This window comes from Hylobates moloch, unplaced genomic scaffold (genome assembly GCF_009828535.3).
Source record: "Hylobates moloch isolate HMO894 unplaced genomic scaffold, HMol_V3 SCAFFOLD_9, whole genome shotgun sequence".
In the NCBI taxonomy this organism is placed as follows: Eukaryota; Metazoa; Chordata; class Mammalia; order Primates; family Hylobatidae; genus Hylobates; species Hylobates moloch.
The window spans coordinates 30,574,395-30,601,862 of record NW_026652284.1 but is presented as its reverse complement, the minus strand read 5'-3'; the positions used below and the strand labels follow the sequence as shown (position 1 = coordinate 30,601,862).

The 27,468-nt window shown below is 39.1% G+C and overlaps 1 protein-coding gene across 3 annotated transcripts in view; it reads right to left on the bottom strand.

Annotated features, from left to right (window-relative positions):
* The window catches only part of SLCO5A1 (solute carrier organic anion transporter family member 5A1), a 160,022-nt gene that overhangs the window by 58,838 nt on the left and 73,716 nt on the right, over window positions 1-27,468 (bottom strand). For 2 of the 3 annotated variants that reach the window (XM_032759602.2, XM_032759603.2), the window contains 2 exons: window positions 26,704-26,921; window positions 9,364-9,528 (listed from right to left, as the gene is read on the bottom strand). In XM_032759602.2, coding sequence (XP_032615493.1) covers window positions 9,364-9,528; window positions 26,704-26,921 — 383 coding nt within the window. The remainder of the gene's footprint in view (window positions 1-9,363; window positions 9,529-26,703; window positions 26,922-27,468) is intronic. The other variant, XM_058444088.1, reaches the window with a different exon arrangement.

Here is a 27,468-nt window from a genome sequence, read left to right as displayed (position 1 = left end):
ACACACTTGAATAAAATAATTATGTTAAAGTCATTAGAAAAAAGATTTTTATCATTAAACAAAAGAGATTAAAATATAATATCAGAAAAGGTAAATAATAACTGTAATATCAACATTTGAAGTGCAAACATCAGTATAATCTCGTGACTTTTTTTAATTAGAAAAAGTCCAGAAACAATGATGATCTTGTAGCAATGAGCAATGGGCAACCCGAGCGCCCAGATGATGGTGTCCAATGCAGATACACGACTGATCTGAGGTCTAGGGCAGGAAATGTGGAAGGTAAGTGAGTCACCTTTTGTCGTGACAGAAACCACAAAGACTACTGAGGTAGAGCCAAAGGACACAGGTGCTGACTCTAAGGGGCTCCCAAAGGCCAAAGATTGGGCAACTGGGGCATCAAAAAGAATGATAACTGCGCCAGGCGTGGTGGCTCACGCCTGTAATCCCAGCACTTTGGGAGGCCGAGGCGGGTGGATCACAAGGTCAGGAGATGGAGACCATCCTGGCTAACATGGTGAAACCCCGTCTCTACTAAAAATACAAAACATTAGCCAGGCGTGGTGGCAGGTGCCTGTAGTCCCAGCTACTTGGGAGGCTGAAGCAGGAGAACGGGCGTCAACCCGAGAGGCGGAGCTTGCAGTGAGCCGAGATCGCGCCACTGCAGTCCGGCCTGGGAGACAGAGCGAGACTCCGTCCCAAAAAAAAAAAAAAAAAGCGATAACTGCAATGGAGTAAAGCACATCAAACACCTAAAAAGGAGTTCATAATACTTTTAACAAATTATTGGCCACTATATAAATTTGCTAGAATATAAATTTTTACTCTGAAAACTAGTAAAGAGAAAGAATCACATAAGAAATTACGGTCATTGGGGGAACTGGCCAAACAAGAAGCTGGTCACTTGGTGAACTGATTTGGAATAATTCAAAGAGAGAGAGAGAGAGCATGTGTGTAAGAGAGAGAGATTCCTAATACGCTGCAAGCATGGACATCCCTCCCTAAACCTCCTTACTCTCTCCTGCCCCAGAAAGTTTCCGCTACTTTACTCCTATGATCAAGATGAAAATAGTCACTTCTTACCATCTTATATGACTGTATTACCTCTCTTCACAGGTGGGATTTAACAAAAAGCCCTCCAATTACCACTGTAAGGTAGACCAATACAGTTTGCTTTAAAATCAGAAAACCTAACAAGATTTCCTAAAGGAAATTTAAATTTAGCACAGTTTCATAACAGAAAAAGAGGAGAAACTGATTTTTCTTGAGTATCTACTATATACCAAATGCTTTAAGATCTAATTAGCTCACTTAATATTTTACAGTAGCCCTGGGGAATGATCACTCACATTTTACAAATGAGAAACTGAGACTCTGAGTGGGTAAGCAACTTGGCTAAAAGCATACATCTAGTTAAGTCACAGATCTGGGATTCAGAGAGGTCTGTGTACTACATTAGGCTGCCCACAGCAAAACAAAACAGATAATATTGATTCTGGATATGGCCAGAGTTTGTGGGGATGCAACATTACTACAAATACCAGAGTGATGAATTGGTTAATAACTATTCCCTTTTAAGAAAACAATATAACTCCATAGGGAAGGTAAGAATAAATGTGTATTTGGTACACATGGTTTTGGGAAAGTTATTTAATCTAAGAGTTTAGGGAAGGAAGAAATTATAGAGTTCATTTCAGTTCAAGTTAATATTTTCTAGACTAGAAAACAGACTTGGAGAGAAAAACAGTGTCCACCTTATGTACTGCGAAAGCCCTGGGAGTCCCCGTGAGGAGTAACTACACAGGCCTGGAATTAGCCTGAGCTGTCTTGCCGAACCATCGACATGCATCTGCAGGGCACTGACTCCTAGTCAAGGCACAAAACATGTTCATGAACAGTGTTGCCTTATAACTATGGGTCCGAAGTGGTTGAGGATGGTTTGTACCAGCTTGTCACCATTGTTTATTGACAAAAATGAGCATGAACTCTGTAATTTCTTCCTTCTCTAAAATCTTAGATTAAATCATTTTTCCAAACATGCTCATTTCATGTTTATTATAACCGGTCTCCCTAAGACCCCTGGAGAGCTCGGCTGTTGAAGCTGGTTACATAGCAGGAATCTATGGGACCAAGAAAATACTAAAAATATTCAAGTATTTTAAATATTTTAAAACATAAAACACCACTTTGGATTCTATGGTTCCTGGGTCATCCATACACACATATCAGTGGTGCCTGGTATAAGAGAGAAAGTGGGTCCTGCCACTCCCTTCTGAGAGGGACAAGTGGATCCTGCCTCTTGCTGTGAGATGGCCTGTGGCTGCAAAGTATTAGGTTGGTGCAAAAGTAATTGCAACTTTTTTTTTTTTTTTTTGAGATGAAGTCTGGCTCTATCGCCCAGGCTGGAGTGCAGTAGCACGATCTCGGCTCACTGCAACCTCTGCCTCCTAGGTTCAAGCGATTCTCATGCCTCTCAGCCTCCCGAGTAGCTGGGATTATAGGCACGTGACACCACGCCTAGCTAATTTTTGTATTTTTTGTAGAGACGGGGTTTCGCCATGTTGGCCAGGCTAGTCTCAAACTCCTGACCTCAAGTGATCCACCCGCCTAGGCTACCCAAAGTGCTGGGATTACAGGCATGAGCTAGCACACCCAGCCGGTAATCGCAGTTTTTGTCATTACTTTCAACGGCAAAAACCGCAATTACTTTTGCACCAACCTAATACATCTTTACTTTAATGTTGATGCCATGTAGTATCCTTTCCTGCAAGAAATGCCAATGTGTTTCTTATCGTTTGGGGTTCTCTGAGTCTTAAAGACATTGTTAAAGAGCAATTGAACCCTGTTTAACTGCCATCATTAGAGCACTGGCTAAGAACCTGCCACATGGTAGACACTCAAACATTCCTTAAATTAGTTGATTGATAAATAAAGAGAAGCTGAGTGTTCTGACTTTTTGTTCACTATAAGCTCTTACAAAAGTTTTCATTAGCACTGAAGAAAAACAAATATAATTCAGCATGATATTAATACATACCTCTCTCCCCAAAAGACAAAGAGCCTATAATTTTCACTTTTTGTTCCTAATAGCTTCTATTCATCTCAATAATGATTAAAATGATATAAGTGGGAAGACTTTAGCAGCTGCTACAAAATGTTGGTTTGCAAGTACATTTCTCCATTCTCAGAGCCACCATGCTTGAGTGGTATCAGCACGCATCTCAGGGCCAAGTGTTACCACCTGACCTTGGAAATGGTCAGTGATAGTGGACATCTACACCTAAAACACTTAAATTTGTATTTAAATGCTTAATCTCAACATTAAAAAGAAAAATCCGTGTATACGTTTACAAAACTAGTACAAAAATTTTAAAAACTGCTCATAAAATTATATAAAAACTGTTGATGCCCTTAGAAGAATGAAACAAATCAAAGCCCATTCATATGTCTTTTGCATCTAAAGATGAAGTGATTCCCAAAGGCTGCAATTTAAGTTCAGTGGCACTGCTGTAAATCACTTCAACCAAATCCCAATTCAGTGGCTGAAGATGGATGACAAATATTTGGTTATTTAGACAACAGTAAAAATTACAGTAATTTTTTAAATTACACCCCAACCTAATTCTTTTACCACAGAAGTATCTCAACTATTCTACAGTGAAAAACAAAATGGAATTTTCCAAGGCTACTTCCCTTGTAAAGACAAACCAATAGCTCTAACTCTATAATTCTACACATCAAAGGGCAAGAGCCCAAGCAAAGGCAATGCTGAAAGATCACAGTGCTCTGAAAACAGACGTTGTAGACCACGGCTGAGTGGATGGAAGTGGAATCCTAAAACCTTTGGAATATTGTCTTTTTGGAAATAGTGAAAAAACTAAATCGAAATGATGACAACAGCATATACGTATTATAATATTTCAGTAAAAATCACATAGCGAGGCCAAGTACAGTGGCTCACATCTGTAATCTCAGCACTGTGACCCCAAGTGGCTCAGCAGAAAGACCATGAGCAGGGAGAGGCGGGCAGATCACAAGATCAAGAGAGTGAGACCATCCTGGCCAACATGGTGAAATCCTGTCTCTACTAAAAATACAAAAATTAGCTAGGCGTGGTGGTGCATGCCTGTAGTCCCCACTACTTGGGAGGCTGAGGGAGAAGAATCACTTGAACCCAAGAGGCGGAGGTTGCAGTGAGCCAAGATTGTGCCACAGCACTCCAGCCTGGTGACAGAGCAAGACTCTGTCTTAAAAAAAAAAAATCACATAGCAATATTTATGTACTCCAAGGAGTACAAGACTCTAGCGTCCAGCTCTAACACTTAACTATTTGCCTTTAAGCAAGTTACTTAAACCCCTCTGGGCCTTTTTTTCTCATCTGGAAAACTGGCATAATTAATAATATCTACTTCATAGGCATTAGTTACATAGATTAAATGATGTTAACCATACAAAATTGCTTAGGTAGAGCCTTGGACTTAGTAAACACTCAGTACATGTCAGCAGTGTTTTTATTATCATTGTTATTATTACAGAAATTTTATTCTCAGACCTATTCAAAGTGCACAGCTTCAGATGTAAGATGCTATCATCATAAATAATAATTTTCTTTATTGTGATATGGTCAGGTTGTATTTTTCCATTTATATTGTTGTACCTATTTGAAGTTAAGTAAGCTTCAAAACAAATCACTATTCACTACTTCATTTGATCCTCACAACAATGCGACATAGAGAGAGACAGAGGAGAGACTATCCTCAAGTTACAGATAAACTCCAGTTTCAGCTGAAATTTAGGGAGGAAAGTGACTTGACCAAAGCCATGCAACTAGTTACTGGCAGTGAATGGATTCCAAGGACACCCTGTATAACTGCTCCTTCAGGGTTGATACGGTTTGGCCCTGTGTCCCCACTCAAATCTCATCTCAAATTGTAATCCCCATAATCCCCATGTATCAAAGGAGGTGCCAGGTGGGAGGTGATGTGATCATGGGGGTGGTTCCCCCATGCTATTCTCATGATGGTGAGAGTTCTTTTATCAGGCAGTTTTCCCTGCTCTTGCTCACTCTCTTTCACCTGCCACTATGTAAGACGTGCCTCTTCCCCTTTCACCCTGACTGTAAGTTTCCTGAGGCTTCCCCAGCCATGCAGAACTGTGAGTCAATTAAACCACTTTTCTTTATAAATTATCCAGTCTTGGATATGTCTTTATAGCAGTATGAGAACACACTAATACAAGAGGTCGTCCCATCATTTCAGGCCTCTCCAAAATACCAACTTCATAATATTTAACTACTTTCAAGAGATAAATGTGACCCCAAGTGAGTCAGCAGAAAGCCCATGAGCAGGGAGAGTGCCCTGTGACACAGACCCACTGTTCAGTAGAAACACACTGTACCAGAGGAGTGAAGTGGGGTTGACTCTGGTATTGCGATGATGCCCTCGTCAGACATTGGTGTCACCACCTACCACCAGGCACAAGCGTCCTCAAGTGATTACAGCATGAGAGAAGTGGAGCTGAAGGTCCCTGAGCAGATTTCCCACCCTGCACCTGGTTGCCTTTGGAGCTCTATTTCTGACCTAGGGATAAACTCTCCCCTTCACCCTCCTCTGCCACTAGAGTAAGCTTTATCCTCCCCTGCTGCTTTGCCTTTGCTCAAGCTCATCCTCCACAGGAAATAAACACCTTTTCTCCAAACTCCAAATGGGCAGATTCTACTTTCCCTTAAAAACCTAGTTAAAAGCCATTGTCCATGAAATGCAACTCAACCACACTGCCCCATCAGCGAAAATAATCTCTGTGATCCAATTTTTCTGTGAATTTATTTAGACAGCTTTTTCTAATGTATTTCACAAGTTTTCTCTCTCCTCTTAGATGTGTAAGCAACTTAAGGGCCTGGTGTGAGTCTTTAGATTTCCCCAGCCACACACCAGGCACAGTGCTATGCACAGAGCTGGCATTCAATGGCAATGTGAACGAGCGAGCAGTAGAAGGCCAGTCCTTCCATAGGTGTTTGGTGCTTCTCTCCATCCATAACACAACGCAAACAAATTGCAATGAAGGTCAGGGTATGTATGTAAATAATTTTTTTAAGTAAAAAGAGAATTTGAACCCAAAAACTTTGTCAGATGATAAATTCTTTTTCAGATATATTTCTTAATTCCCCATTTCAGTCTACATGCATTAAAAAAAGGGATTCAGAGAACAAAAGAGCTCAAATTTTAAAATTTCTTTGAAAAATAAAATCTATGCCCAGAGAGTAAGAATGATTAAACTGATAACAATTCAAAAAACCAAGAGGAGTTTTAACAAATTTACAAGAAGAAAACAAACAACCCCATTGAAAAGTGGGAAAGGACATGAACAGATACTTCTCAAAAGAAGACACACATGCAGCCAAGAAACATATGAAAAAAGCTCAACATCACTGATTATTAGAGAAACGCAAATCAAAATCACAGTGAGATGCCATCTCATGCCAGTCAGGATGGCGATTATTAAAAAGTCAAGAAACAACAGATGCTGCCAAGGCTGTAGAGAAATAGGAACGCTTTTACACTGTTGGTGCGAATGTAAATTAGTTCAGCCATTGTGGAAGACAGTATGGCGATTCCTCAAAGACCTAGAACCAGAAACACCATTTGGCCCAGCGATCCCATTACTGGGGATATACCCAAAGGAATATAAATAATTATATTATAAAATACATGCACACATATGTTCATTGCAGCATTATTTACAATAGCAAATACATGGAATCAACTCAAATGTCCACCAGTGATAGACCGGGTAAAGAAAATGTGGTACATATGCACCATGGAATTCTATGCCGCCGTAAAACGGAACAAGATCATGTCATATGCAGGGGCATGGATGGAACTTGAAGGCATTATCCTCAGCAAACTAACGCAGGAACAGAAAACCAAACACCGCATGTTCTCACTTATAAGTAGGAGTTCAATGGTAAGAATACACAGATACAGGCAGGAGAACAACACACACTGGGGTCTGTTGTGGGATTGAGGGGAGAAAGAGAGCATCAGGGAAAATAGCTAATGCATGTGGGGCTTAATACGTAGGTGATGGGTTGGTAGGTGCAGCAAACCACCATGGCACACGTTTACCTATGTAACAAACCTGCACGTACTGCACGTACCCCAGAACTTAAAATTTTTTTTAAAAGAAAAGAAAAACCAAGAGGAGTTTTAAAAATAATTATCATCTCTGTTTAATCTTACTGCAATTTAATAGGCCTCCTTCTACTCTTAATCAATCTTAATATCTCTTGACTATTATTATTTGTTGCCTATCTATAAAGGAAGAAAAAATATTCGACCTGGAAATAAAAAGCTTTTTATCAGAAGAAGTGGAATAGCAAACATTGTATAAACTGCACTGGCTATGATCAAAACAAACAAACAAATAAACAAAAGTTGCTGATGACAAAATCAGAATGGAAGTGGCATTTTTGAGATATTGCTTCTTTAACTCTGACATTGGAGCATGGGATGAACACTGTGAGTTAGCCTTTTTCAATCCTGCACTTCCCTGGCCAAGTGGGACACATTTAGTGGTCACCGCCTCAACCACACTGCTGTGGAAGTCTGCAGCCGACACCCCAGCTCTAGCTGAACCCTTTATTCTGTTTTTCCACAAGTTGTCTGTCTAGCCTTGGCCCTACCAGTAACTAAGAGATGGCTTTAGCCATGTGCATTCAAGGTGCATTAGTGCCTACCCAGCTCAGCACTGCACTACTCTCCCACTAACCCTAAGGTGAAAATGGTGCATCTGCAGAGAAGTGGGATGATCTAGGCAGCTCTGCTCCCTAGTCTGGCTGGAACTGGGGCACACAGTATGGCTTCCCTATGTGTATCCTGGGGAACACTGTTTATGAAAAAGATGCGTCTAAAAAAATCAGGTTTCATGGTCAAATGACTTTGGAAAAGGCTGTAGTCTGAGTCGTCCTCTGGGAGTTTCACGATGCATATCGGCATATTAAAGGAAATGAAAGGGCCTGCAGTAAAGAATCCTATGATACTTTGTTTAACTCAGCAAGTTCCAAATTTATTTTATTATGAACTGTCTTCCCACTAACACCTTTGAATATTGAAACTTAGTTTGGGAAATGCTGGAGACTACCCTATAATTAACAGCTGTGTGGCTTTGAATCTAACTACAAGACAACTGTTGCTTTCCCTGTCCAAAAATCATTGCTCAACAAAGGGTTAGTGGAAGAGTTAAACTACAAGTGGAAGGTTTAGATTTTCTCACAACCAAACTATAAAATAATCTGGAAATTTTACCTTAATATAGGAAATCATATATATTTGCAACCAAGATCAAGAAAAACATATTTTAAGTCACAGTTACAATAGTCCACAGCAGTGTATTCTTTATAAAAACATGTGCTATCCCGGGCCCACAACCCAATGTTGTATGTCTTTATATGTATAAGATGAAGTAAAGAACAAAGTGATTACCCAAATATTTCAAATCAATTTCTCTTTCTACAGTGATGCCTGTTCATTTTCAGATAATTCAAGTTTACTGGATGTGAATGTGGAATTGGAGAACGTAGGAGCCTAAGTCACCTGAAAAGTTATCATAATTCTACACTATTTAAATATACTTCAACTATTGAAATTTACCTTATTAAATAAATTAAGTCTTTAGGAAGATATGGCCAATCAGCCATCTTTGATACCACTAAGAAAATATCTACAATATTACATGATATAATATACTGAAAATTCCTCCAATATCTGAGAATTAATGTTTCCACATTTCTAAGCATCCAATTTATTATGAAAGAAGATTTTAAACACTAAGTACTATGGGTATATGCATCAAAGTCTCCTAAAAATCAGTTTGCCCAGACATCAAACATCTAAAATAAAATTCATACATTTCCTTTTCAACTTCACACATCTCCAGTAATTGAAATAAAATCTGTTCACATTTCTGAAGGGGAAATCCTGCCACCATGAAACTGATCTATATTTCAGGTTATCAATATTTTTGACTTAACACTTTAAAACCCATGCCAACCCATAAAAAGATCTATTTAGATTTAAATTTGAATGTCATTGCCTATTTCATTTTTTAAACTGAGAACCATAGAAATATAAATATGCAAAATTCTCTCCCTTCCCAAAACACAGTTGGGAAATGTGTCACATGGCAATACAATCTGAATCAAAGAGAACACTTTCCAGGATTTCTGCCTCCTAAAATCTGGGGGGAAATGTAGCTGTTAATGAACTAGCTTAACACTTCGATGCTAGATTGAACTTTCTCTTCACCCATTCCATTTCATGGTCAAAATGATCATGTTTTCAAGCAGCCCTAGCGGCAGTGCCTTACCAGTGTAGATGCTGGCATTGGAGGCTGGGATACCAAACTGTGACTCGATGAACTTGGGAATGAAGGTAATGAAAGCAGTTACAATGGCACTCTCAGCTGTGTATGACAAACTCACAAAAAGGAATGTCATGTTGCTTAAGATCCTGACAGCTGCTCTTGGTAGGTCTACAAAATGACAAAAATGACAAATGAATGTTATAAACAATGGATGGAAAACAAAATAAAACTGAATTGTTTTTGAAATGAACTGGAAATAGCCATTCAGCAACATTTGCCACCAAAGAATAAAAATAGAAAGATCTGATGACGATTGGAAACCATCCTCTTTAAATAGATTTTGTTTTTTTTTTTTTAACTTTCAACCAGGATATGGAAATTAAGTAACGTACCTAAAAACATACCCATACACAAATATCCTTACAAGCAGTACCCAACTGATAGTTCCTGTTTCAAAAACTGTTAGAATTATTTGCATTTCTTCAGTGATTAAAACAATGTTATCTATTGTTAAGGCCTTGAAGTCCACTAGATGTGTAAAGTGCCTGCAAGGCAGCCTTAAATTACAATTTCCTCTTCTCCCAAGTAACATTATAACGTAGCTATTCTGCTTCTGTGGGCATCTACATGATGTTATACTTCTGATTGTCAAGTCTCATTATGGAACAGGAAATAGCCACAGTTTAAAAAGCTAAAAGAATGCGGCCATCAGGTCAGACACTCTGAGGTACTTGAATTAGGGAACAAAGATCTCCAAAGGGGAAGGAGAGCCGAAAGGTGGGGGTTTAGCACCTGCTGAGCTGCCTCCAAGAAAGAAAGGAAAGCCTCACCCTTGAGTCCAGGCATTTATTTTTCAGAACCTGCCATCTATATGCTTCAAGGTATATGTGCAAGTATTTTCATTGGAGCATAATTTATAATACCAAAAATGTAGGAGGGGGGAATCTACATTTCCATCATGGGAAATGTTTAAATAAATGATGGCACAGCCATATAATGGAAAACTAGACAGTAGTTAAAAATGAAATAGAGCTGTATGTACTGGCATAAAAGAACTCCAAGAAATATTTGTATTAATGTGTAAAGCAAGCTGCAAAAATAGATGTACATATATGTGTGTAATTCTATTAAATTAAAAATCAAACAAACCAAAACAATGTATTTTATGTGGTCAAATATATACTTCTCAATCATACTCATCCTACAGCCTCTTGTAAACACTGTAAATTAAAATGTCATATCCAAAATTTAGAACTTAGGAAGTTAAGATTACCTATCAACATTTAAAGATTCAAATTAAGCTTAGCAGTATATTAAAAGCCAATGTGTTGACTCTTAAAATATCTGGGAAAAATATATAACACCAGACTATTAAAGGTTTATGTTCTGTGAATTAATGTACATTTATGTAATCTTTATGTATCTTCATAGAAAAGGTAAGCTGCATTATTTTTGGCAATACAGTCATCTCAGAACGGTTATTTCTTTCAACATAATAAAGTCATTTCATTAAAATTAGCCAAGAACTTTTATTAAAGCTATAATTCATAGCTTCCTATTGACCAAAATTTCAAACTTAGAAAGTTAAGACTGCTCACTATCATCATTTTAAACTTTAAACTAAATTTAAAGTTCTATATTTTAATTGAATTTCTAAAGTTTAAATTCACAATTTAAAATAAAAATTAAGATGCATGCTTTATTTTTTTACATGGATAAACACAACAGAGAAAAACATAATCAAAGTGCTTCATAAAATCATCCTACAGCCTCTTGTAAACACTGTAAATTAAAATGTCATATCCAAAATTTAGAACTTAGAAAGTTAAGATTACCTATCAACATTTAAAGATTCAAATTAAGTTTAGCAGTATATTAAAAGCCAATGTTTTGACTCTAAAACATCTGGGAGAAATATAAAATAAATTTTTAACATAAGAAAGTAACATACTATCACATGACTATTTTAAGAAATACTAGTTATATCAAACGAGTTTTTCTTCTATAGCCATTTGGCATGATAAAATAGCCTTCTAATTTCAAGGGTAACTAAAAACATGCACGATGGTTCTCTCTTCTTTTATTAAAAAAGTCTGCTGTTATCTAAGAAGAATTAGCAGAAGTTCAGACCTTCAACGACTCTAAGTTCCTTTCTTCTACCTTTCTCATTCTCCTTTACTGGGGCTGAGCTTTCAGCCTACAGCCCTCCAGGAGTTGGGGTGGGAGCACAGTATCCAGGGTTGCACTTTTGGTTGGTGGGACTGGGTGATTTTTTTACATCAAAGGAGACTTAGCAAGTTATAAATACATTGAAAATAATGGAAATCAGTTTTCTAACTGCCAAAGAAGAGAGTTACAAATATGGAAAGGGGGATCGTTCTACATCAGATTGGAACTGGAGGTAATAGTATGAATTCGTGGTTCAGATAGACAGATAAATAGATTAGAGGAAGATAGATACATGGATGATAGATTGTGTGTGTGTTTGTATGTGGGTATAAATATAGGTCCTTCTCTGTCTGCTCACAAGGCTTAGAAGTAATGACACCCTGGTAGGAATGCATCCACCTGGCACCCAATTCTTGGTTTCTAAAAACCATCTTCTACTAAAAGGAACCAGAGCTCCCTGGAAAAATGTCTAACTTTACAACTGGAGTAGAGATAATACAAGATAAGCCCAGAAAACCTTGTTGAACAAGAAAGCAAAAATGTGCTCATGGAATGGTGAGGACATGTCAGAAGGACACAGAAGACAGCTTGAAGGATTCTCAATGGCCCAATCTGGGACAATTTGACCTCTGTAGATGCTAAACCAGTAAGCAAAAGTCTAACAGGAATAAGATATAGTCGGTTTTTATTATTCACAGATTCCATATTTGCAAAGACACCTACTTGCTAAAATTTATTTGTAACCCCCAAAATTAACACTTGCAGCACTTTCACAGTCACATGCAGACCAGAGAAAAATTTGAGTCATCCAATGCACACATTCCCAGCTGAGGTGAAACAAGGTGACACTCTGCTTTCTTGTTTCTGCTCTTGTATTGTAAACTCATGTCCTTTCGATAATTGTCTCACATGTTTTGCATTTTTGTGCTTTTTGTTGGTGATCTCATTGTTTAAAATCCCTTGTGCTGCAGTGCTGTCTAGGGTTCCTAAAGTGCAAAAGACCATGATGTGCCTTACGGAGAAAATACTCATGTTAGATAAGCTTCCTTCAGGCATGAGTTATAGTGCAACTGACCATAAGTTCAATGATAATGAATCAACTCTATATATTAAATAAGCAGTGTTTAAACAGAAAGATACATAAAGCAAGGTCGTGTATCAACTGATTGGTTGAGGATTATGTTGTAATAGGAACTCAATCCTGTACCCCCCATAGGAGGGAAGCTCAGTCCAGGCTAATCCAGTGTTCATAGTGACTTTATAGAACATAGCTGCCACAAATAATGGGTGTCAACTGTATTTACGTAGCCTCAAAGTATTTCCCAACAAAGTACTTTTTAATTACTCATTGATTAATAATTACCTTATACTTATTAACTTTAGAATGAAGGAACCTGGCAAATACTATCTTATCCCAGTGATAAAAGTTAGCCTAACTGGTGATAGGGCAAATTAACACTATGTGTCCTGCTCCTATGTACTGAGCATAGCATCATTTCAGTGGTGTGCCTGCAAACACACATAAATCAAGAAATATTATCAAATCCAAATTGAAGGATTTTCAAAGTTAATAGATATAAAAGTTACTTGCTTGTACCTTTTTTAAAAGATCAAGGTCATGAGACACAAAAAAGGCTGAGTAACTGATTCAGGTTGAAGGAGACTAAAGGGCACAAAAACTAAACGCATGTGATCCTGGATTGAACCTTGGACATCATGGGCATTATTGGGATAATCAGCAAAATTTGATTGGGGCCTATGGTTTAGGTGGTAGCACCAGATCCTTGTGAATTTCCTGATTCTTATGACTGCCCTATGGTCATATAGGAGAGTGTTCTTGTGCTTAGGAAACATACACTGAAGTATTAGTGACAGTAGAGTACCATACCCTCAATTTCTCAGAAATGTTAACAATTGGGGAATCAGGGTGTAGGGTACACTGGTGCCCTGTGCTATTTCTATAGCTTTCATGTAAATTCAAAATTATTTCAAAAACACAAAATTTAGAAGACTAAGTTAGCAAAGAAGTTGTTAAACCTTCCTAAATTTGCAACCAAATACTTAATTTTTATGCTACAGAATATATTTTAGATCAGTTTCTTGGTGTCATTTATCACTATGTCATTGTAAAACCAAAGATGCAGTAAAAAGCATGATGAAGGAGAGATGATGAAATAATGATAATGATTATCATTTTTTGATCATTTAATGCTAGGAAATCTTACAGATTCAAGCTGGCACTAAAACCAGGAAATGCCTTAAACAGTAGTAAAGTAGGGATAAAATTCAACACAAAGCACCAAAATTCAAGAAGTTATAATTTAAGGTGGTCTATACTCTGAAATCACTTTCAAAAGAAGTGTTAATAGCACTGGCAGATCATTTGCTCCTTCCAGGCGCACATTGATGACAGTATAGGCGGCCCCATCATCACGTGCACACGGACCTGGTGTTAAATTGCACTCCAGTCACAACAGAGCTATACTGCAATGAATCTGGCACACCCAGTGGCCTCCAAAACCTTTGGTCAAAATTCAGAAAATCTGAGATGGGTGGTGTGAGTGGATTTTTTTTTTTTTTTTTTTTTTTTTTGAGACAGAGTCTTGCTCTGTCGCCCAGGCTGGAGTGCAGTGGCGTGATCTCAGCTGACTGCAACTTCTGCCCCCAGAGTTCAAGCGATTCTCCTGCCTCAGCCTCCTGAGTAGCTGGGATTACAGGCATGTGCCACCATGCCTGGCTCATGTTTTATATTTTTAGTAGAGATGGAGTTTCACCATGTCAGCCAGGATGGTCTCGATCTCCTGACCTCGTGATCTGCCCGCCTCAGCCTCCCACAGTGCTGGGATTACAGGTGTGAGCCACCGTGCCTGGCCATGACTGGATTCTTACGGAAGCTGATAAGGGATGGTGTTTAGGAGAGACTGGATCAGTCTCACTGAGGCCAGAGGCCGTAATTTATTCTCCAAACCTCATTGATCACAGCATGATATAAGGCAGAAGGTATTGATATGTTTGTAATTTTTTGACCATTAGCCAAACGTGTTCCAGCATGTGTGAATATTTTATGCTCATTCATAAAATAAGTCACAATTTAAAGTTTGTATTAGATGAAGTTATTTATTTTTGTTTGTTTGTTTTACACAGGGTCTCCCTCTCTCGCCCAGACCAGGATGCGATGAAGTGATCATAGCTCACTGCAGCCTCAAACTCGGGGCTCAAGCAATCCTCCCACATCAACTTCCCGAGTAACTAGTACTACAAAAGGCCTTTATTTGGATGAGCAAAGCTTAAACAAGCACCAACTTCAGCAAACCTGAAAGGTGCAGTCATCTTTTCAAGTGGGCAGAGAGACAAACTTCCTGGAAGTTTATTTAGTTTGATGAGAAATATATCCCAGGCTGGAGAGGGCTCTGCAAGTCCCTGTCACACTGAAAGACCCATCTTCTGTGGCTCCTTATACAGAAGCTGCAAGGTTTTTACCACAGGACCTGATATCCCCAAATGAGCTGACTGGACCAGGGAAGGAGGCAGGACTCAGAGGTGCTATCCACAGGCAACCCAACAGCCACCAGAGGCCTAAGGCACCCTATGTGAGCAAAGACTGGCCAAAAACCCCTTGACTTTGTTTCCCTTAGAGTGTTTGCATTGGAGACTATAAAGGGATAATTAGGCAGGGAGTATGAAGATTGAGTGAGAGACAAAAGTAAGGAAAATTGAGCCTGGAGCCACAGTGGAGTCTGCAGAGTGACTGTAGAGCTCAGTGGCAATGGGCACATCCCTATCTGCCAGGGGCCCAGCCGCTGGGGCTTCTGCTCTCCCATGGAGCCTTGCACCAGAACCCCAGTACCTCAGGTGGCTTGAACTGGCTTCTGCTCTTTACAACCTGAAAGGATCTATATCATGTCTTTTTGCTGTTGTGTTAGATTACTGAAACAAACTTTGTTTTAATGATATATTTGAAAAACGTATGCCAACAAAGGGATTGACCAAGCATAAGAAGAAGGCCCAGCTACCATGAACACCACTGGGTGTGCCAGGCCTGTGAGAGTGGACTGCTGCCTGCCCTTCCACCCTGTAGTCCTATAGTTGCCCTGCCCCAAGCTTCATCCATGGCACGGTCTTCTTCATCTCTGTACTATTTGTGGTATTCCTCACCTGTCTCCTTGGCAAATGCCAAACCCATCCATCAACTTCCAGGATTGGCATCTGCCCCTGTAGGAAGCATCCACAGCTTCTCTACACAGTCTAGGGGGCTCCCTCTCTGTGCTCCCATGTACTTGATCCATAGCTCTAGTCATCAATTCTTAGGTGGCTGCACGTGTTTACCTGTCTGTTCCTTTCAGGAGACTATAAAAGCTGTGACTGCAGGACCTTGGGGTATCTGTACATCTTCAGCTCCCAGCATTCATCTGGCCTATAGGAGGCACTCAGAAAATATACTTGGAATGTATTTATTAACATTGTTTATTATATCACTGCAATAATTTATGCTAAAACAATAGCCATATACTTGTGAAAAAATGAAGTCCATTCCAAAGAGGCATAATTTCCTCCCGGGGAGCAGGTTAAGAGCTAAGAAAGCGTGTAAGTCATAAGATGAAAGGTGGTCCACAGTGGTGAACTCACTGAAAATAGAAAATTACGCTCCTTTTAAAAGTATGGTTCTTTAATGCTAAAGAATCCTTAATGGCATCAGATAAGATTATAAACTAAAATGCCCATTAAAGAAGAATTAAAATACTAACAGGAGAAACAGAAAATATACAATATTGTCCTTTATCCAGCATATCTGGGAAAGACGTATGCTTAATTTTTCAGCTATCTGAGTGATTGCCTCTTTAAGCAACAAAGCTTTAAATATTTTTGTTGTATTAACTGGTAATACTGGTGAATGCATAGCATAATCTGACATTTTCTTCAAGATTTCTTCAAGGTCATAATTAGGAATACTAATTTCTGTATGCTAATTAGTTTTTCACCATCTTTTTTAACCTTCATTAATTTTCTGATTTTTTTTTTTCTGGTTGCAAGAAAATTCCTTCCCCAGGATGTGTTGTTTGTGTGTTTGTTTTTACCCACCGACCTTGTGCATCCACACCAACGTTCCTTTTATGTTCTTCTAAAGGGCCCTTCTAAAAGTAAACATAAGCTATTAATTTTGTTCCTTTTACATCTTTTTTAAAATTTAAACTGGGGGTGGGATGAGGACTAGTGCTTGTTTTATTATTATACAAAATAGATAAGTTAGTATTACTATGAAGCAGTTGACTAAATTTCATTACCTCGAAATGTACGTTTCTACCCACATATAAATTATGAGTATTAAATACCAAACAAACATACTGGCACCTCTTAATGCTTTTCATAATTTTTTAAATGGATATATCCAGACATACTAACATTTATCTAAAATTTAGTAGCCCAGGCAGTTTATTTTCCTAATGTTTAAATTCCACTAAAATACATACCCTTTAAAAAAAATAATTTGTTGTGCCAAAATTCACAGAGTATAAAATTAACTATTTTAAAGTAAAAATATTAGTGGAATTTAGTACAGTCACGATGTTGTGCAACCACCACATCTATCTAGTTTCAAAATATAAATACTTTCTTACTATTAAAAAAAGTTAAGCATTTTATTTTCAGAAATGGGATTGGAATTCATTTTTATTTTATTCTCTAAATTTTCTGTCATGAACATGTATTACCTTTAGGATATTGTTTTAAAAGCTGCAATTTTAAAAGGCTGCAGAAATGTGTCATCCCTGAAAGTCCTCCCTGACTCAGGCAGCCAACATGGATTCCTTCCTCCTCTTCCTTCTACCTCCTTAGAATGTGCACACCTCCATTTTAGGACTTAACATATTAATATTGTGTCTGCTTTCCTTTCTGCCTCCCTTTGAGGGCAAGGTCTGTAACTTTTCATGTATGAATCCTGAGTTCTTAGTCCTGTAGTAATTGTCCAATAAAGATATTTGTGAAAAAGAAAAACAAAAAAAGAAAAAATTTCCTTAGGATAGATATGCCAGCCATTTATCTCAATAATTAAATTATTGGGTTCCATTTGGAAACCCATCTAGTCCTTTCCTAAAAGTCTTAAATAACACCCATTTCTTATATAAAAGTACATTTTGAGAGAAGAGTGATCGAACAAGCAGATAAAGGCAGCTTAAAGGGACTACAGTCAAACAAGGCATAAAATTCACATTGGGCACAGAGACCAAGAGTGAAGATGAAAGCAACCAGAGTGGAAGGTCATAGTTATATAAAAGATGGGGATTTTTATTGATAAATTTTAAAATAATGTGATATTGCCAAAATACAGGGTGCTTTGCAAAGCACATGGGCAGTACCAAGGCCTTTGCCTTGAGGGCATAGGAAAGGCCTCCTCAAGGAGGAGGAAGAAAAGTGGTGTAATAAAGAAAGACAGAGGGAACACCACATGATAATTATGGCTGAAGGAGGCCAGTGAGCAGATACTCCAGCTAGAACACATAAGCTTCTATATTAATCATGTTTGTAAATTTCTGTATTTTATAATGCTTTGACTTCTTAAAAAGCTTGCCGGCCAGCGAGAGACTGCCCTCCCAGGGCTATAGCCACTTCCTAGAGATAGCATTGGGCTCAGCCGCCACTATGAGCATGCCTTTCATAAGCAAACCAACCAATCCCAAGTTGGTAGCCCCAACCACCTCCTTATCTAACTCATACACACTTCACTTGTCCTAAATCGCCCAGGGTCAGGTACCAGACAACTGGAGATCATCCTTATAGCCCAGAGCCTGTGGACATTATTCAAACTAGCCAACCCTAAGCTCTTTCCCAAGGAGATCCCGACAAAGGCTGTGGCTTAGACCCTGGCCTCGCTCCGATTCTGCCTCCTGACCAACCTGATGCTCCCCCTGCGGCCCTGCATGGCAGGGCATGCCCCCTTCTCTTAGGAAGTGTAAGTCATTTATTCTACCAGTGGTATTAATCTCATCATATCATCACTCAGACATCTCTATAAGTTAAAATCCCATGGGTGCAAATTATTGAACAGCCTTTAACATCTCCTGAAAGTCCTTGATCCTCTTCTTTTATAAGTACTTAAAGTGCAGTTGGCCCTCCACATCCATGGATTCTGCATCCATGGATTCAACCAACCACAGATTGAAAATACTCAGAAAAAAAAAAAAAATGAACGGGTGCATCTGTATTGAACACATCAGACTTTTTTCTTGTCCTTATTCCCTCATCAAGACCATATAACAACTATTTACATAGCATTAACATTGTATTAGGTATTATAAGTAACAAGAGATTATTTAAAGTATACCAGAGGATGTGCGTAGCTTATATGCAAATACTGCACCATTTTTATATCAGAGACTTGAGCATCGTGGATTTTGGTATCCACCAAGGAGTTCTGGAACCAATCCCCCGTGGATACCAAGGGATGACTGTATTTAAATGTTCCATTATCTCTAATCTTGTAGTTCCTATCATTTTTATTCTTTAAAGCCTTCTGGTGCATCAAAAAGCTGGTGAAAACATATGATCGTCCTGCAGTGAAAACCTTAGTAACTTTTATGGCCTGTGAATCTCGCATGATCCTCTATGTTCTTGGGCATTTGGCAGATACAACTTTTCCATGCCTGTTATCCAGAAGAATCAAACTATTTTTGTCAGGGTTTTCTGTAAAAGCAAAACCAAGACTGCTTATCATATGCAACATGGCCAACACAGGACCTACATGCCCTCATTTCCTGCTCATTTTCTTTGAAAGAAATGACCCCACGGGTTTCCCAATCATAAGGCCCCATGAAGGTACTCTGAGTCCTCCCCTTCCCCCCCGCAAAACACACCAGCAAATGGCATTTGCTGCTTGCCTGGAAAAGACAGGAGACAGATGACACTAGCACGCCACAGTCACCTCGCAGCTTAGCACATTGAGCCTGAGACACTTACCTACGACAAGGGGGTACGCATGGCTGCCAGGGCCTAAAATACATCATTAGTGGCTCCTGACCAAAGTACTACCTTGCTTGTTTAAATCAGCACTCATGAGTATGTTCACATATCTTTCTAAGGAGATGCTACTTTGATGAGTCACCCCACAGTTATTTTGCTGAGTATAAAGAAAGAGCTTTCTTTTTTAGGGATTCTCTGCCTGGACTGTTACCATTTGCCTTTCACCTCCTAAGCTGCAAGTCCCAATCTAAAGATGTGGCTTACCACCAGAAATCATACATACAATAAAATAAAAGTCAGACGGGAAAGAAACAAAGAATTCGATACACAGAAAACATAAATAGAGCACAGCATCCAAACTGGGAGAAAGAATTAAATGTGGCCATAAGACTTTTCCTGGGTTTTAGATTTGACTCTGACTTTCCTGGCCATCAAAGCAAAAAGCTGTATAATCATCATTATTAGAAACACAGAAACATTCTACTTTCTTCCTGGAAAACAAAGTTTTTCCTAACTATGTTCTACAGCTGTGGTTTTCACAGTGCAGTTCCTGGACCAACAGCTTCAGTATCATCTGGGAAATTGTTAAAAAACGCTAATTCTCAGGCCGCACTCCAGACCTACTGAATCAGAGACTGTGGACTGGAGCCTAGAGACCTGGGTTTTAGGGAGTCTTTGTGGTGATGCTGATGTAGGCTAGGTTTGAGAACCATTGATCCAAAGAAACGGTTTTATATAAAGGGCACTGAGCAACCATCTTATGGCAAATATGGGGAATTCAAGCAGCAGTTTTCAATAGAACTGCAAACACAAAATTAAAGTGCAATTTAGCAAAGGCAGTATGCAAGAAGACTAAGAGCACAGGGCCCAGGCATGTAGCTTTTAGTGATCCCTCTTTGCTGGGTCAAAAACTGACCTGAACACATTCATACTATACCTGTTCCAAAACACCTAGCAAAGGAGCATGTGCAATGGTTCTCGGTGTTCTTAGGCAGCTCAAGTTCAGAATCTATTCCTTCTGCTTCTCTCAACTATCTCCTCTCCCCATTATCTGAGGTTCAAACCCTATAATCACCTCTGGTATCTCTCTCTCCATCATTCCTGTATCAGTTGTCACATCCTAAAGAAATGACCTGTTTCACCGGGCGCAGTGGCTCACACCTGTAATCCCAACATTTTGGGAGGCCGAGGCAATGGATCACCCGAGGTCAAGAGTTCAAGACCAGCCTGGCCAACATGGTGAAACCCCATCTTTACTAAAGATACAAAAATTAGCCAGGTGCAGGGGCGGGTGCCTGTAATCCCAACTACTCAGGAGGCTGAGGCAGCAGAATTACTTGAGCTTGGGAGGCAGAGGTTGCAGTGAGCAGAGATCACGCCACTGCACTGCAGAGCAAGACAGAGCGAGACAAAGCGAGACGGTCTCAAAAAAAAAAGAAAAAGAAATGACCTCTTTCTCTCATTCAATAATTCATTCATCAAATATTTACTATGTACCTACTAGGTGGTGTAAACTTAAAAGGAAATGTAATGGACAAAAAACAAAAACAAAAACAAAAAAACCTGTCTTCATGGAGCTTACTTTCTCACTGGGGAGACAATAAATCAGTAAGTAAAATCCATGGTGGATGAGTGATGGGTGCTAAGGAGAACACTAAAGGCAGGATGGAGGTAAGAAGCCTTGGAGGAGAGGTCGGAGATTTTTAACAGGGTGGCTAAGGAAGGCCTCACTGAAAAGGGGCCATGTGAGAAGTGCACTGAGGCAAGTGAGAGAACATTCCCAGCACAAGCATGGCAAGCGTAAAAGTCCTGCGGTGACACTGTCTGGCACGTTTGAGGACCAACAATGAGCCCAGTGTGGCTGAAGCAGAACACACAATAAACAAATGGGACTAAAAGGAGATAAAGTCAACGAGGTAACCAGGGGTTAAATCATAGGTCAGAAAGGAGTGGACTTTTCTGTGAATGAGCTGGGAGACCACAGAGCTTTGAGCAAAGGAGTGGCATTTTAACATTTCTGGCTGCTGAATGGAAGGCAGGTAGAAAGGGGGCAAGGGTCGAAGCAGCAGTGCCAGTTTAGCAGGCTGCTGTCCTTTCCTTCTCTACTAGTCGAAACCTCTCCACTGGGCTCTGTCTGCAGCTGTCTACCTGCGCCCCTTCCTGACAATCTGCTCCTCCTCCTCCCTAATCTACCTCTTTGAGTGCTACCAAACACCACCTCAAACCTCCCCATTCCCCATTAGAAAAGAAGTCGAAGAACTCACACCAGAACTCACGCTCTCCACCATATGCCCTGCTTGACCTTCCCAACCTCATCTCCCAGGCCTCTGCCACATATATCCAACACACCAACCACAAAACGCTTGTTCAGCACTTTCAAATACATCTGCACAGTCCCAGCTTCTGGCCTTTGCTCTGTCTGCCTGAACATTCCTGACACCCGCCTCCACCTACTGAAATCCTCCCAGTCTTTCAAGGTTCATCTCAGATGCCACCTCCTCCATATAACTTTTCCTGATCCCTCAACTGGATGTTCCTTCTGCAGCCTTGAACCTCCACACCATTGCATCTGTTCTCTTTTTATGGCCTTTAGTACGTTTCCATCTGTATTTGTCCTGGCTCCCCAGTGGACTCTAAGCTCTTGGAGGGTAAACCACGGCTCACTCAACTTTATAACTAAAGCATGGAGTACAGCACCCTCTATAGAGTGAACATTCAATGAATTCAATGATGCCAACATTATCCTTCCATGAGCAAAATTCTCCAACTTTCAGTGGCCTCTTTAAATCAGTTTATCACCTCAGGGTAACTATTTTATTTAGTTAGGATTTTAAATATATTGCACTCTAACAGACAAAATTCTAGCAGAGAAAATCTGTTACATTTTATGCTTAATTAATAATACTAAGCAATTAAGCTTCAAAGATTAAAAAGTGGACATAGAAAGTAAAATCATTCTTATGATTAACTGCCACCAAAAGTTCTTTTAGATAGAAGGCTGCCCAGTTAAATTTGGAATGCTTTAAAATGCTGGACCTCAAACCTCAGGAAAATGGATTCACTTAAATATTTTAAGTGTTTATTTTTATTGGTAAGATTTTTGATGGAATCAATGCTAATTTCTTTGTGGAATGTAATGCAGATATACTGAGAATTCTACTTTCCCCTTTGTGGTGTCTTAAATCAGCGTTATTCCTGCATAATTTATAATAAGAGTATGAAAACACTGAGTCAGATTTTCTCAATGTCTGTCATTAAAATGTGGAGGTGGAGTATATTTTCTTCTATCATTCTCTGCAATAGAACTTCCCAAAAGGGCACCATTCTGTATGGCTCAAATAATTTTCTTTTTTTTTTTTCTGAGACGCAGTCTTGCCTCTGTCACCCAGGCTGGAGTGCAGTGGCACAATCTTGGCTCACTGCAACCTCCACCTCCCGGTTCAAGCGATTCTCCTGTCTCAGCCTCCAAAGTACCTGGGATTACAGATGCTCACCACAACGCCCATCTAATTTTTTTATTTTAAGTAGAGATTTGGTTTTGCCATGTTGGCCAGGTTGGTCTCAATCTCCTGACCTCAGGTGATCCGCCCACCTCGGCCTCCTAAACTGCTGGAATTACAGGCATAAGCCACTGCACCTGGCCAATAATTTTCTGTTTAAGGAAGCATAAGTTACCAACTTCTACCTCCTCTTTGAAGGTACTAATATTGGTATCCAAATTTCAAATATAAAATAAAGACCCAAAAGCCAAGCGTGGTGGCTCACACCTGTAATCCTAGCACTTTGGGAGGCTGAGGCAGGCAGATCCCTTGGGCCCAGGAGTTCTAGATCAGCCTGTGAAACATGGTAAAACCCCATCTGTACAAAAATGCAAAAATTACCTAGGTGTGGTGGCACACGCCTGTAGTCCCAGCTACTGGGGAGGCTGAGCCAGGAAGGATCACTTGAGCCTGGTTGGCTGAGGCTGCAGCGAGCCAAGATCACACCACTGCACTCCAGCCTGGGTGACAGAGAGAGACTCTGTCTCATTAAAATAAAATAGAATAAAAATTTTTTAAATTAAGACCAAAAGAAGCCCTACTCCAGAAAATAGAAGGGAAAAAAGGATCTGGGACTCAAACTCAGATTTAACTCAAAATGGACTTTTCTATGAATCATTTTTTAAGGCAAGACCTCAGTAATAAATCTCAGCTTTGTTAAAAAGTAACTTCAATAATAAATCTCAGCTTTGTTAAAAAAAAAAATGATGTCAATAGCAGAATGATTCCTGGGGATTTAATCTGTCCTTTGGAAAATTATATTAAATATTAGTCACTTTCTTCAGGTGATATGTATTAGATACACTAAAGGAAATCAATGTATACAAGATAAAAATGAATTAATTTTAAATATTCTAATTGAACATCATTTTTTATCATCAATGCCATTTTTAGCAAAACATGTTCAGTATAATTCAATTAAAACAGTATTTCTTTCTAACAAGATAATGTGCCTCTTAAAGTTCCAGTCTTGATATGATTAGAGAATCTAGTACAAGTGGAAATAATAAAATGAATCAGCTGTGTGTCCCAGTCAGGAGGTTTGGCTGCAGAAGTAGGATCAGTCATGATAATCAAGGCATAGGGTAAAAAATGGAGACTTTATCAAAAATAACTAACAAGAAAATCAGAATATAAACAGATTTTATAAACCAACTACCCATCACCATTCAAAGACTCCTCTTATTCTTGTTTTTAAAAGAAAGTATCTTGAACCATCAAATTGAGCATAGAAAAGACAGAGAAAAGCCACCCCCGGCAGTAAAAGAAGATACCCCATAAAATAGTGCATATATTCCATCTCCAAAAATCATTTTTAAATTCTCAATGGCCTTGATCGCTTTTGAACTTGCATATCTAAGTATGGGTTCCCCAGGAGCAGGCCCTGAGACGAGAGTTCGCATCTAAGTGATGTATTTGGGCAACTCAGGGAACACTGGGTGGAGAGTGTTGTCGAAGTGCACTGGAAGGGAGGAGAGCTCACGAAAGACACAGAAACACACCTCAGAATTGCCTCCCCCAAGAGGCGCAGGAGCTGCGATGTTTATCCAGTCATCCGGTTAAGACTTCTCTGGGGCATGGGAGGCCAGGGGTTTCATTCCTTGGTGCCTGGAAACCGCCTCAAGCAGGAGCCAAGCAGTTTTCTCAGCCCACAAAGAAAAACCTTCAGGCAAATGATTTCAGTCCTGGCAGTTAGTGGACCTCTGCCATGAAAACAGTAGGGTCCAAAAATGTGGACAGGGCATCGATAGCATTGTCTACACTGCATCTTCCAAAAGAACTTCATTCCCAGCAACAGTTGTATCTGCTGTTGGTATTTGATATCAATCTTCTCCCCGCTTTTTTCTACTGTCCAATAGATCATATATTTCATATTCAAGTCACCTAACCCTAAGCTATAAAACATATAATTTTATCTTATGTATGACTTTATTTCTCCCTTTGAATCTACTTTATAGTCTCCATAAATGAAGACTCAAAGGCTGGCCAGGCGTGGTGGCTTACGCCTGTAATCCCAGCACTTTGGGAGGCCAAGGAGGGTGGATCACCTGAGGTCAGGAGCTCGAGACCAGCCTGGCCAACATCGCGGAACACCATCTCTACTAAAAAAAAAAATACAAAAATTAGCTGGGCATGGGTGGGCGCCTGTAATGCCAGCTATTCGGGAGGCTGAGGCAAGAGAATTGCTTGAACCTGGGAGGCAGAGATTGCAGTAAGTGGAGATCACACCACTGCACTCCAGCCTGGGTGACCCATCTCAAAAAAAAAAAAAAGAATCAAAGATTATTGCTATGTTTTACATTCTTTGACATCAACCTTATCTCAATTGAGTTGTGAAAAAAAATCACTCTTTTGATACTAGCCATAATGGTCTACAATAGGTTCACAAAAATGCTGGGCTGGTGCACATGGGAAGAGATCAGGCCATGCCAGCATCCAGAGAATGCTTTATGTTATTAGAGCATAAGAAGTCATGTACAGTTCCAAAAGTGCACACTGTCACAAAATCATGGGAAGGGAGAGGGCCACATCTAAAATGTAACTGGAAAGAAGCATTTTCAATGAAATAGCACTTCATTTGCTTTCAAAAAATATAGTCTTTAAAAATGGTCCAATCTAACTATTACTGTTCTTAGGCCATAGGGACATGTCCGTAACATATGAGTAACTTTATTCCAGGCTGGAAATGTTCCTCTTTGGCCACACTGTGTATACAGTCAAAATGAGATGATAATGTGCCTAGGTAAATTTTACGCAACACAACCTTGACTGATGAAAGCACTTGATAAATATTATGCTTCATAATTTATATCAAAAAAATCAATTCAGAGAATGTTGGAAACAAAACTAAAACTAATGGGAGTGTCACATTATAGGTTTCTGGAATTAAAGGGACTTATTGTCATTCAACAGATATATGAAATACTGAACAAATATTGTCTGGTCATGATCACTTCAAATTGTTTAGGTTATAGATTGCCTAATCTAGTTTAATATAATCAGTATTTTTAAAAGAAATAAAAATGAAAAAAAAAATAAAGCATATATCACCAAGACCTTCTGGATGCTTTTACACTGCATTTGGAGGCCCATCCCCTGGCCACCCTTCTCTGGGGCCACATGCAAGCATTTGACAGAGCTGCTAAGTGAGATCCCTTTCTACTGGTAGGTATTATACTTATGTGGCATCAAACCACATTGCCAAAGCCACTATTCCCCTGAAATAAACCCTCCATGGCACAATGCACTTGATTTTTAATATTTTAAAAATCAGACATCTCTAATTGTAGTAAATAACGTATATAGACATCTGTTTCTTTATGATCTAAATCAGTGCTTCTCAAACTGTGTGTGAGGAAAAACCATTTTTTAAAATTATTATTTCTAGTCTGTCATCTACTAATACTTTTGCAAAATACACAAATGATGAATTATTTAAAAATTAATTTTTAAATAACATACAAAATATAACCTTAATTTTTAAATTATTCTTAGATGCAACAGACAAAAAAATTACTCTGTCAAGTTTCTAAGAGTTTTGCAACACTTACTCTCAGTCTTAGTACTTATCTGGCCACAGGCCAACCACAGACAGTGGATAGACAGCATGGGCCTGGGACCACACTATGAGTAGCACTGATCAAAGCGCCATGCATGTATTTATTCAAGGGGCATACTTTACCTCTGACATCCTTTCCAAATCCCATCGAAGAAACTTTTTTGTCCGCTTGTTCACTGTTGTTTGATTTCTCCTTCAGAACATCATCATCACTAACAGCATCAACAGAAAATTTTTTCTTTTTCTTTTTCTTGTGTCGAGGTGGAAGCTTTTTTGGGAAAGTAAACATTGGGAATATCACAAGAAACATTGCAATGGCACAAAGGAGGAATCCACTCCACCTAAAAAATTGGAAAACGTGAATAGCATTTATGGCTTTTCTTTTGTGAGAGAGAACAAATTAGTAAAGTAGAAGTTTGTGGTGATAAAATTCTGGAGAAAACTTTTTATAATCAACTGTAAAGCAGTAGGAAGTTGAGCAAACTAAGAAAATGAAGGAATTCTCCCTTTCTGTGACATAAATGAGAAATCTACTCAATAATTATACCAGTGTATACTGAATATTATAATCAGCAACCTGATTAGAATTTCATTCAAGTATTTTTGAGCACCAGTGAGTTAGTTCTGCTAGCATTGCTAACCTTCTACAATGTGTATTTTATGATAAATCCCTAAATTATAAATTCAATAGAAAAATAATGTAGACTATAGCATGTTATGTGGACCAATATAGACATTTTTTTCTCATAAGAAAAGCATTAATATCCCATGTGAAATATGTTTTAAATTATTGAGAATTTTCAAATATTTTTCTGCAAACACTTAAGAATGTATTGACCTGGCCGGGCACAGTGACTCACACCTATAATCCCAGCACTTTGGAAGGCC